Source organism: Atta colombica, unplaced genomic scaffold, assembly GCF_001594045.1.
Source record: "Atta colombica isolate Treedump-2 unplaced genomic scaffold, Acol1.0 scaffold181, whole genome shotgun sequence".
Lineage (NCBI taxonomy): Eukaryota > Metazoa > Arthropoda > Insecta > Hymenoptera > Formicidae > Atta > Atta colombica.
The window spans coordinates 66423-80129 of NW_017259273.1; the positions used below are offsets into that span (position 1 = coordinate 66423).

Genomic DNA, 13707 nt, shown 5'->3' on the forward strand with positions numbered 1-13707 from the left:
ATTTCATACTAAACTATATGAAAATTAAAACAAAAAAATAAACATTGTGAGAAACGTCTAATTTTTACATTAAAAAAGAATAATTAGATTTTTTTAACATAATGACTGATGCATAGTATATACAGGGACCGATTTTGTAACTTTTAACGACAGTCATTGATATTATATAGAGTAAAAAAGCTGTGCAATGACATCAACGACTTCGTTAAGAGTTATAGAATCGATCCCATAGTTTGCAATAATACTGACTAAGAAAATTAGTATTTGATTATAAATGTTAGATACATTATTTTAAAAAATTATAACAATTATTTAGTAGAAAAGCATTTTAAGAGAATTGAGTAACACTCAAAATTTCAAACTTTTTTATTCTTCCCTCATTTTTTCCATGATCAATTTTAAATTTTCACTTTTCCTAGTTCTCCACAAATATGTGATAACTGATAAATTATTTACTGATTAATTATTAAACAATAATAGGGAAAAATTATAAGAAAATTTTGTCTAAATATAATATCTAAAAATAATGAAAGATTTAATATATCGCAAATTTTACGAGATATTTAATATTTTATGTCAATGTGTGCTAGAATAAAATATAAAATAAAAATGCCAATTTGAGCCAATTTGTGGTTATTAATGTGTATTTTATACAATTTATTCAAAATGAATAATAAAGCGTATATGTTTCAATCTATAATCAAGGTTCTCTTCAGTATAAAAAAAATTAATTAAAATATTAAATACGAATTACATAATGATAGCGCATACAAGTATAAATTATTAAAGTATAAAATACAAAATACTGTGGTGATCAAATTACTAAGTTTAAAAAAAAAGAAATTTTTTATTTTGAATCGAACTACTCAAAGGAATTAAAAAATATTTTTAATTGCTAGCATAAAGTTATCTACACAAAATATGATAAAATAAACTTACATGATTGTCAAGATTGGACTGTTTCTATAAGGTTTTTTGTACATGTTCTATTAGACTGTTCATTACTGAGTAATACAATTATGAATAAATTAATATAAAAGTTAATATAAAAATGTTAAAATCAAACTTTAGTTCACTTACATGAAACTAAATTAAGAGTTTATTATTAGACACGGCATAACTTGGTAGATGGATGTAAAATAAAAATTGAAAGAAACAGTAGATAACAGAACATGTACTCACAAAGATGTATAGAGATATATACTTATAAAGACAATAAGTACTCGTATAAATAATAAATAATAAATAGCAAAAGATAAACAATATAGATTGGAATTACACCTCTGAAAATAAATCTATATAAAATATCTCGTAATTTATTGATCTTTTGGTATCTCTATTTTAATATTTTTATGTGCAGAATAATTAGAGGAATCATACAGTTATAAAAAAATCATATAGTTTCATTAATAAGATTGAGTAACCTTCATATTTTTTTGGCGCCTCCATCTAAAAAAGAAAGCGATATGGCCAAAACACGTCACCCTCGAAATCGTTTCACTTTTGTCTGGAACGTACATATCTTCTACGTTTTTCGAAATATTTGTTTGTTTCGAAATATTTGGTTGTAAAATTAACCTATATAAGATCAGTAGTGACTGAGCGATTCCTGTTCGTACAAATTTCTTTGAGTCTTCCGGTAATTCTAAATTATATTACATTTCATTATTTTTCAATATTTATTCTAGAAAATTGAGAGTATGTTAGTGAACTCTTAGAAATTTTTTGAACGATTCTGCATATGAAAAAAAAACGAACGGATTCTAGTGACTCATGTTTGGATGAGGCACTAAATTGTATCTTGTATTGTAAGGGTTAAAATGAGAATACATACTCTGTACGTATGTGTATGCATATGTCACAATGAAAGTTAACTTTAGTAAATGTATACACTTACTAGTCGACATGTATTGACTATAGCAGATTACAATAAATTTATACTTTTATTGAATTAACATTTTACTCGTGATATAAGTGTGGGCCATTTTAATCGCCCCAGGTGAATATCTGAGAAAAAGAGATACAAGAAAAAGTTTTATATGAAAGTTGTAGGTTTTCTTGGAGGAAAGAAGGTGGAAATAACGCATTTTGGATAGAGAGTATTATCAAAGTCAGATTAAGATCAATATGAATTTAAAAAATAGAATCTCCCATTTTTATTGCATATTTTTGTAGCATACCTCGAAAGTTTTTCAAAATTATAATAAAATATTTTTTATGAAGAATTTTTCGAGTTATAAGGCTTGAAAATTACAGTGCCGCCGACATTAGCAAAATGTCCGATGGTTAAAACCTCTTAAATGTTGTTCAGAATCATATCTTGAATAACATTCGTCCAGGTCATTGGAGATTGTTTCTTTTATTTTCATTTTTATATAAAAATTTTCAGTGCAAAAGCTCTTGAGGTGTGCTACAAAAATAAAATGCAATAAAAAATGGGGAGGGGGGGGTCCATTTAAAAAATTCATATTGACCTGACCTTGCTAGTGCTTCCTATTTAAAATCCGTTATTTTCTCCTTCTTTTCCCCAAGAAAATCTATAACTTTCATATAAAACTTTTTCTTGTATCTCTCTTAGCTTCTGAGATATTCACCTGAGGCGATTAAAATGTCTCACCCTGCGCGCGCGCGCGCGCGCACACACACACACACACACACACACACACACACACACACACACACACACACACACACACACACACACACACACACACATCGTGTGTGCATGTGTGCATATGCGCGTGCGTGTGTGTTGTGGCAGATTTCTGAAATCATTTACATACATCTACCTACTTTACGTACTGTTCATGGCGTGCATTTTCCTGGTGTTTCGAAAAAGTGCTACTATCTGACATCCGTATAATCGAGAATACGCGAATTAATAAGAAAAACAATAAGAATCTTATTTTTAGGCCGTACATATGTGAGAACTAATAAGAATTAAAAATGAAATGCCTATAACAGTTGAAGTTGGATTTTTAATGCTTAAATAATTCAATATGAATTTTATATATACACATGCGTATATACTATATTTATAGTTATTTGAACTGCGCGCCGAATTAGTTTTCCGGACTTATAAACGCAATTAAATTATTATAATAATATCATAAATTAAATTAAATTGACAAGCATTTTTAATAATTTGTGATGCTCAATCAGGCATCATATTAGAAAGATATTAATGTGCTGAAAAACTATAAAAAAATTTAATAAGAAAAATTAAATGAAAAAATCAAGCAATATCATGCTCAATTATTATAACAAGAAAATTAAAATAAACATTCTTCTGAATAACATTCTAAATAATACTGACGATAAATAATATGAGTATAATATTAGTATCGATTAGTATCGAAGATAACAGATATTGTTTTGAATTTTAGTTTTTATTTAATTCGTGGAAAAAGAGATGTATTTCAAATGTGTGCTTAGAATATCCCAAAAATATACAAAAATATTAAATTTAAAAGATTCTATCTAATTTGACTTAACTTACGTCTCTAATACACAGGCACACAAAATTATCTTTATTGAATTTAATATTACATTTTCAATACAATTTTAAATGATTTAAATTCTTTAGTGAATTTTTAAATAATGAATCACAAAAAGTTATAAGATACGTTAATAATAAAATAGTATATAGTGTTTGCAAAGATAAATAAATTAAATAATTAAACAAAGTGTCTTAAAATCATAAATATGTATATGCAGCTAAATAACGAAAATTTTATCGGTTTGAGCTGGATCTTAATGTGTGTACCATATCTTCGGAATAAATTTGTATACATATTCTGCCAATTGTGCGCCGAAGTTATTTTCAATATTGAAATATAATCACAAGCCGAACTGGGATAGTATAATATCATAAGTTAAATTGACAAACAATTTGATTTAAGACGCTTATTAACATTTAATATTGTTAAAATAGCTTATCAGTTTAATTTGTAATATTATTATTCTAGTTCAGCTTATGATTATATTCAAGAGAAAAACTGATTTTGACGCGCAGTTTACAAAATGGATATATTGCAAAAGTGGATAAATTCAACGAAAATATTATTTAAGCACTAAGATCTGAATGAATCGAGTTATTAAATCTATCGAGAATCTGCAAAATATTTATTACAAATTGTTGACAGAAAGATATAGATTTGATACAGAATCTCGTTGTTATATAATATTGTTGTACAAAATGCTGGTAACAATATAGTCAAGTTTACCAGGAAAATATGATAGCAGATTTATGATAAAAATCATGTAGACTATAGTTGCTATACAGTTTAATGTAGACTGATACCAGAAATAAAATGACATCTACATTTAGATTCTGCACAATTTTTGCGCTATTTTGCTGTTAGATTAGCAATTTTTTAATCAATTAAAAATTAGCTCTGTCAACAAAACACAAGTTTGATGCAAATACTATTGATGAAAATTTGTTAACAATTTCTGATTGAATTTGTTGCCAATTTGCAAACATTGCAAATTTGCTTATTGCATATATTTATATAAATATAAATTTATGCTTATTTTTTAGAAAAATCTAAACAAACTTCACTTCAATTTCCGTCAATTATTTAACATTTACATGTTAATTAAAAATTTGAATATAGATTCAAATTACTTGTATTATTTACAAATTATTTTGCAAATCTTATGATTATTTTGCTTTGTTGAGTTCATCACATAGCTATTTATCTTTTAGCTAATATAAAAAGCAACTTCAAAATTTAGTCCTGATATTTTTTTATGTTTAATATATTTGATTTATCTGACATAAAAAGTTTTTTGTAATTCTAGCGGAATCTCCAAGTAATACATCAGATTCACCATCATCAGTGAGTCCACTCTCTTCATCTATTGTATTACAACGCGAAGGAACTACAGTCAATCAACCATTGAGTGCACCTGCATCACCTTTGTCTTCCTTATCATCACCCGTGACTCAATTAAATTTACCATCACCCGGAGATTGCACCCAAGATCCTAATTGGCAAGCAACAAAACCTACAGTTCGAGAACGAAACGCAGCTATGTTTAATAATCATCTTATGGCCGATATTATATTTATCGTTGGCAGTCCAGGTACTTATTCAAATTATCTTATGCTTTTTCTTAATTACTATCCCATTATATCGCATATTAATATTATAGGTCACACACAAACAATACCAGCACATAAATATGTTCTTGCTACTGGCAGTTCTGTATTTTATGCTATGTTCTACGGAGGGTTACCTGAAAATAAAAGAGATATAGAAGTGCCTGATGTTGAACCAGCAGCTTTTCTTGCGTTATTGAGGTAAAACACAAGAACCCTAAAATAATTTGAAAACACTTGTTCAAAATTACTGATATTATGTCAAAAAAGTTGTTTGATCCTTTAATCTTTTAAAGAACTGAAATGGTTTTCTCCGACTCACATTATGCTATTTGTTATTATAAAATATGATGTATACATGTGTAAGAAAGTAGTAAATAAGTATACAGAGTGGATCATTTTTTTAATCAATCCACTATCTGAAAATATCTCTTTAATAATAAAAATGTTTCAGACAAAAGTTATTCAGTTAGGAGAAAAGAAAATGGTAATTTTGATTAACCTTAAGAAGAAGCTCTTAAGGTCAGGAGTCAAAGTCATCATCTAAAATTTTAAATTGAATTCCCATTTTTTATTTCATATCGTAAAGATGTGCGCGATATTTAACTTTTAATATTATACAGGGTGTTCCCGAATTAAATGGCCAAATTTAAAATATGAATTTAAAATCTCAAAACAAATAAAATTTTCCTCTGGAAATATGTTTGCTATGCTTCGTTCAAGAGACTTCTGAAATTACAGAATTGTATGAATGAGTAATTGTGTGAAAAAAATATTTCTTGTTTTTGTTTTGAAACTTGAAGTTCATTAATAGATTTTCGTTTGCAAAGCTCGTAACTATAACTTGTAGTTCGTAGCTATTAGTTGAATGCTTTTGTGGAATAAATCATCTCTCATATGTATTCTAATAATGAATATACCAATATGGTAATTTTTTTATGGGTTTTGTAACGGAAATGCTAATGCTGCTCGCCGTAAATACACGCGATTTCCAAACAGAAGATTACTGAATAAGTCAGTATTCTCTTTAATATTTTAATAACTGAAGGAAACTGAATTATTTAATATGTTTTCCGGACTGATAGAATTTTTGCACTACTGCACAATGAAAGAACAGCCATCATATTGCAGCATTTCGACCATCAACAAGTATCCGAAGATCTGTGTTAGGAATTTCGTCTACAGTCACATAGAAGACACTTTCAGCCGATGGATATTATCCATACTATCTTCAATGTGAGTATTTATTATCGGCTAATATGCCATGCAGGAAAGCGATTGGTTTTTAAGTAAAACAGATAATCTACAATTTTCACAAAACATTTTGTGGACAAATGAGGTCATATTTACTAGGCAAAATAATCTCAATTAAAGAAATAGTCATTTAGTCATGTGAAAATCCTCGAGCAATTCATGAACATTTTTAACACAATTTTCAATGTAATATGTGAATAGGAATATTTTAGACAATATTTTAATTAGACCCCATTTTCTGCGAGCTCACTTGAATATGGAATATTTTTCGCATTTTTATAATAATGAATTTTATGACTTTTTGAAAAAAATTCCTTTGAATATGAAAGTGAACTTCTGGTTTCAATTGATTTCAATTGGACTGTCTGTTTTACTATGACAGCGATCCTCGACAGTGGTTTAATATTCATTTGCCGGAAAATGGATCGATTGTGCTGGACTTATGGCCTCCACGTTCATCGGATTTAATACTACTAGATTTTTTGTATGAGGTACTCTGAAGTACAAAAAGTGTATGGATTAATGACTTTCAATCATTAAAACGAATAATTGTGCAATTATGCGAAGAAATTATAGACACACAATATTAGTCAATCAATCGTTCTCTCATCGATAATTGCAATGCTTGTCTCCGGACTAGGAGCCATTTTAAACAAAATATTTAATAATTAAATTTTGATTATTGTAGGGCAATAAAGAAGAGACCTTATTTCGACATTATTCATTTCTACAGTTCTGTAACATCAGAAGTCAATATCTCTTGAACGAAGTGTTTGTGAACATACAGAGGAAATTTTATTTATTTTGAAGTCTTAAATTCATATTTAAAGTTTAGTCATTTAATTTGGGAATATCCTGTATATTTACACAGAAAGTATACATACTTATAAGTTTACAAGTATACAGATCAATTACAAAAATCTAACCTTTGTGAGCTATCAAAACATCTTATGCTGACAGTCTCGCAACACGAAGTGCGAGCGAGAAAGAACCAACCACCATTACAGAAAAACGGCAATTAAATTTTTTATGTGCCTTTTTTACAAATTCAAATTTTGTCAAATTCATTCATATAATTAATTTCAAAATATTACTCTTTAAATCTCGTGGAGTAAAATCTCATTTGAAGAGACTGAAAATTTAGCCTGTCTTGAAAAAAGAATGAAAATATAGCTATTCTCGTTTAAAAGTGGCAGATTTTCACTCTTTTTAAAGTGAGATTTATTCTTTTGGAATAAGATTCATTCAGATTCACTCAATCCCTTTTTTGGAGTGAGATTCCATCTATCCTGATATTATACTCCAAAAAAGGGATTAAATTAGACAAACAGAAGATGATGACTTTGACATGCTTCAAGTTCAGATTCGAGGTAATCTTGAATTTTTAATACATTTTCCATTCTACTTTTAACACTATCCAAGAATGGCATGAACATAATAGCTTTTTGTTCCTTTTGGATGCTTTATTAACACAAGTTCCTCTCCCGTTGTCTGTCACGATGAGATATAATAAGAAATGTATTTGAAATAAGATAGAATAAAAAATTCAAGCTGAGCTTGAATTCAAGCTTGAATTCAGCAAAATTAATCAATTATCCTTTCTTCATTGCTTTAAGGAGATCCTAAAGCCATCTGTTTTATCGACTCAATAGGATTTATACACATACGATTTATGTCATTGACACATACACTATGCAGGTAGCTCAGACATCGCCGCTCGATGATCACTTTCTGAAATTCTGGAAGTATCGACAAAAGTCGAGAATGAATAATATATTCCAAATTTTTTATAATATTAAAAAAGAATCAAATCGGAAGGGTTGTGTAATAGCATTTCAATAGTAAAAAACAAAACAATCCTGAGCTACCATTTTATCGATTTCCTAGACGTTTATAAGAAGAAGAGAGAAGAAAATGTGAACTGTTCAACTAAATAATATTTTTAAAAATGATACAAAAGTAAATGGGCAAATGAAAGTCACACACGGTTCATGTTGTGCAATTATCTGTATATATATATATGTTAAAAAAATCATTTATTTCAAATTTCGATAATCTCTCCGGTTATCATCAATGAATTCAATTGATAAGTTTTAAGATATTCTCAATTCCAGCTTGGAAGAAAGCAGAACACATCATTGCCAAAGTGAGTGTGTGTCACTTGTTTAAACTTTATCTCCATAAATGACATATTCCATTAATGTAATGTACATTAACAATAAAAATGACACGCTCTAACTCACTAGCCAGAGTAAAGAAATCTTGACCAAAAATTCAAGAAATTATAAAATTAATATACAAATAATCTTACGTTAAAATTCTTCTTAAAGGAATTATAGTGTTATCGTTATGAAATTCAAAGTTATGAATATTTAATGACATACAAAGACAAAGGTTTAATCATGTATAATTCGAGACGGATCATTTTCTGCACTTTTTTTAACTAGATACATCTTTTATAATGTTTCCGAAATTAAGTCTTTTGTCTAAAAACATTTCATATCTAGTATCTTAATATTATTCCAATTAAAAATTGTAATTCCTCTTAAGTTGGCAATTATCGATATTGTAGTGTTTCTATTAATATGGTTCTTGTGCTCTGAAATTCTTTAATAGTTTATTTAATTTTCGTTCAGTCTATCCAACAAAGAAGAAATCACACTCTTTAAAATATTTTATAAATCACGTTTTTTTTCATACAATTCGGAAGATTGTGTACTTCTCACTGTGATGAAGTAAACGGCAAATAAAAGTGAATCAAGCATTTATTAAACATAATTGTATACATGTTGCCCAAAATATATAAAAATATATAAGTATTGAAAAATATACAAAAAAATTAAAATATAAAAAAATAAAAAAATTATAAAACAAAAAAGTAAAAAATACAAAAAATAAATTTAAAAACTAAATAAAGAAAAGTCAAAAAGGAGCTAAAAATTTTTTACGTCCATGTTGTTAGTTCTAGGTAATGTTACAGGAAAGTTCTGAGTCTATACGTTTATATTCATTTATGTTTTCAATATAAATTGCGCTTAGAACTCGAAATTTTATGAATCTATTGGAATCAGCGATATTAAAAACTTCTAAAATACACTATTTTTGAGAAAACAAACATTTTTTATATTTGATTGTATGTTCTTTGCCAGAAAAGTCACTTTTGTGACTCTGCACAAATCTCCAAATTTTGTTTCATATGTATGTTACTTATATAAAAAAATTTTGGGAAAAAAGAATCACTATTTTAATGAAAAATTGCCGGCAGTGTAAAGGTTAATAAGAGAAATTTCTATTTTGATACTGCTTTTTAAAAAAATATGAAAATGCATAAGAATCCGATGTCTATTGATAAATTAGAAACATAAATCTTCATATGCGCATAAGAAGAAAATAAATAATAAGCGTTTAAGAATGTATTATTTTAAAGAAACTAGAGAAGAAATGTTTTGTGCGTATAACCATTCAACTATTCATTGTTGGTATGTAACTAATAAAAACTTTCTTACTTTTTCATTTAAAATTGTGTTGTCCCAAAATTATTCCAACCAAATTTATTGTTTTAATCAAAATTTGATTATCGTAAATTTTGATTATTTGCCAAATACAATTTTGCCAATATAATTTTTTAATGAAAAAGTAAAATAGTTTTTGTTATCATCAAAATGAATAGTTATACGTAATATACAAAACGTTTCTTTTAATATATTGAAATTTAATTTAAAGCTAATTGTTACTCTTAAATTTATTTCAGTTTTATTAAACAAAATGAATAGTATTTTCTTTACAATGTAAGCTCGCATGCACGAAGATATATGCGCCAATACAAGATTGATCACAGAAAACTTCCTTTCTTCCTTCCTATAAGGAAGGAAGGAAGAAAGGAAGGAAAGAGGGAGGGAGGGAGGGAGGGAAGGGAGAGAGGGAAGGGGGAGGGAGAGAGAGAATCGCATAAATGAGCACATAAAATAAGTGATTCGAAATCATCGATGATTCGAAATTTTGAACTTATTCGGTTTCGAATTTCTCAGATTCGATTCGAAATAATTCAAAATAATTCATACACCTCTAACGGCAGGGTTCATGAAACATTGGCATTAGTAATGGATAAAAACACTGTGATAACCCACAAACCTTTTAATATCTTTGAAAATATCCTATACTTTTTTAAATCAAATTATTTTAAATAATAAAAAACAATTACAATATAGATGATCAGAAAAATTTAATATTTTATTTGTAAATTAAATAAAATAACAAAGTTATTTTCTGTAGAGAAAACTGATTTTTAGTATTTTTACATAGATATTTTCATATTTTGATATTTATAGTATACAAAAAAATAAAATTAATTTTTAAAATAAAAGTACTTGTCTTGTACTTTTCTTTATGTTGGCTTTGTTGGCACGCTTCTTTGAAAATTTTTTATTGTTCATTAGATGTAACAAGGATAATATGATGCAATAATATTGATCTAAATACAGACTCAACTCACGTTCATCTTTGGGCATTACGAACATTCGCACTCATCACACAATCATTGAGTTTTTTCCAACTAATTTTTTGTTTTTCCAAACTAATGTTTAAGATTTTACAAAAAAATAATATCGATATTAAAGGGATAAAAAAAATTTTAACCTAAAAAGTTAAAGTTGAAAAATAACAAAATTAATCTTCATTTTCGACCGGAGTTTCTATCTTGATAGCTCTAAACGCAACTGAACTAAGAAATGGTAAAAATCTCAATTTCAAAAATTTTTTTGTCTTTAATGTAAATTCCACAAATCGTATTAATGCGTATATATATTTTAAATCTGGAAAAAGATTTTCAAATCTATAAAAGAGGAAAGAAAAAATTGTTGACACAAAAATTATTGCATTTAGTAGGTAAAACAACAGACGATTATAGAATCCCTTTAAAATAATAAGTTAACTAAACGTTAACCTTTGTTAACTTTCAAGTCTTATATAAAATACTTGTATGAAAAATATTTTCTTAGTTCTTTTTGAAAAGGTTTTGAATCAATAACATGAATAAAAAATAGGAGTTTCAATTAAAAAAATGTTAGATATCCTTGATTTAACTTTGAAGACATTTTTTTAAAGGCCAATTAAGATCACAATCTTTTTTACTCCTAATAATCAAACAACTTTTATCTGAAACATTTTTATCTCAAACTTAAGAATTTTGAAATATTTTAGTGTTGATTAAAATAAATCAAAATAAACAATTTTTATTATCAGAAGAAAATTATATGATATTTATCACGATGATTCATGATTATATAATACGATATTCATTATTCAGTCTTTCTTAAGATATAGTTCTTAAGTTATATCATAATATTTGTTCTTTTTTTTTTAGATACATGTATTGTGACGAAGTGCAGCTAGAAGCAGATACAGTTCTAGCGACATTGTACGTCGCGAAAAAATATATAGTTCCACATCTGGCACGGGCGTGTGTCAATTATTTAGAGACGAGTCTTACAGCAAAAAACGCATGTTTGCTTCTGAGTCAATCTCGCCTATTTGAAGAACCTAATCTCATGCAACGTTGCTGGGAGGTGATTGATGCACAAGTAAGTCAAATGCAACGGACGCTAAGAACCATTACTTTGAGTGACAAGAACTTGGACAGAAAGCTCGAAGATGACTCAAGTCTTTTTAGTGACTCAGTCAATCATATTTCAAGTTTACATTCTTGCGTTTATGACAATAAATTTGACAATTTGCGATATCGACGTACCTGTAAAAGCAGTGGCGGATTGAATGATGACAATTGCGAAGATTTCAAAAGCAGATCAATACCACATTGTTTGAGTCTCTCGGAAAACGATTGCTGTACAAACATTCTCGCAGACGATAATTTGTCTCTTTCGCTTTTTCGAACACGAAGTGAACCTTATTTTCCGGATAATAAATTAGATCAGATTGAAGTCACACAAAATATCATGTATCAGGATAATTTAATAGATGAATTCGAGCGCGGTAAAATCGATCATAACGATATCTCTAATACAGCAATATTAATGAAATAATCAGTTGAATAAAAAATATTATATAATTTTTATATACAATTATATTGAATCTCTTAACTGCATGATTGCATACTTATAATAGAATAATATTATTTGTTTTATATCTTTTACAACCCAATTTGTATTAAAATGTTATTTGCCGTAAATACTCCTCTAAATAGGGGATTTTTAGTGAATATTTAAATAAATAATTAATAATTTTTAGTGAATATTTAATTATTAAAAAAATATTTATGTTCAATTAAAAAATATTTTGTAGAAAGTGCACGACTAATGAAACAATTTTTGCATGTTTTAAAGATATATCAAGTATATAAGCTCTGCAAAAAAAGTGACTGGAATTGGAAACTTATATTTTCTGTATAAAAATGAACATGATATGAAACAGTATAATAAAGTCAATATTCATATTTAAGAATACAATAAAGATAAAGATGATAAAGTTTAAATGACATTTTTCTCATTTTATCATATATATATAAAATTAATTTTTAAAAATATGTCTGCTTCTTATTGAAATAATATTTCATCCATTTCTAAATCGCTGCCAAACTTTCTTTTGTATTACTTTCAAATACGATATAGAAAAATCTGTAATTTTAATAATTTTTTCAATTTGTTACAAAATATGTGTAGAAGATTGGTATCAAAAGTAACACGAGTAAGAGTCGTAACATTTATATAAAAAAAACGTTATAAATAAAATATGCAAATGTAAAGAAGAGATAGAAGTTTGTAATAAATATATTATAAACTTTTATCTCTTCCTTACATTTTTATATTTTGTTTATAACGTTTTTTTATGTAAGTGTTACAACTTACCCGTTACTTTTAACCCAGTCTCCCCTAATACACTCCTATGCTTTTTTTCAAATAAAAGTCGACAAAATTTCTTTAAAAAGTAATATTTTTATAAATATACCGCAAGTATTTAAAATATTGCACATTATATGTATATATCATCTCCACAACTGGTTACTGACATATAGTTCTAAAATTTTACTTTTCTTTAAAGATTTATAATGTTTTAATATAAATATCAAATGAGTTCATACATATATTTATAATTGTAGCATACTAATATTAATTTTTGTTTCAAAAACTGCAAATTTTTTAACTGTTATTTATTAATACTTTTTGTCAAGAATAATTTCATACAGATCTTTGTATTAAGTGTATTAATTAAATAAAACAAAAAATTTCAATAAAATTGGTCATTTTTTAATAATGGAAATGTTATATTTTATGATGAATTTTGCAATCCCTTTCACATAGCATATATGTATAATAATAACATATATGATAATA

At 27.0% G+C, this 13707-nt stretch overlaps 2 protein-coding genes across 2 annotated transcripts in view; one reads left to right on the forward strand and one right to left on the reverse strand.

Annotated features, from left to right (window-relative positions):
* Positions 1–13707, reverse strand: part of LOC108686455 (transcription factor IIIB 90 kDa subunit) — a 67160-nt gene that overhangs the window by 32648 nt on the left and 20805 nt on the right. The window lies entirely within an intron of this gene.
* LOC108686457 (BTB/POZ domain-containing protein 6) overlaps positions 1–13707 on the forward strand; it is a 20311-nt gene that overhangs the window by 1920 nt on the left and 4684 nt on the right. Inside the window, exons 2-4 of the mRNA XM_018191781.1 lie at positions 4807–5091; positions 5161–5308; positions 11724–11940. Of these exons, the coding sequence (XP_018047270.1) occupies positions 4807–5091; positions 5161–5308; positions 11724–11940 (650 nt within the window). The remainder of the gene's footprint in view (positions 1–4806; positions 5092–5160; positions 5309–11723; positions 11941–13707) is intronic.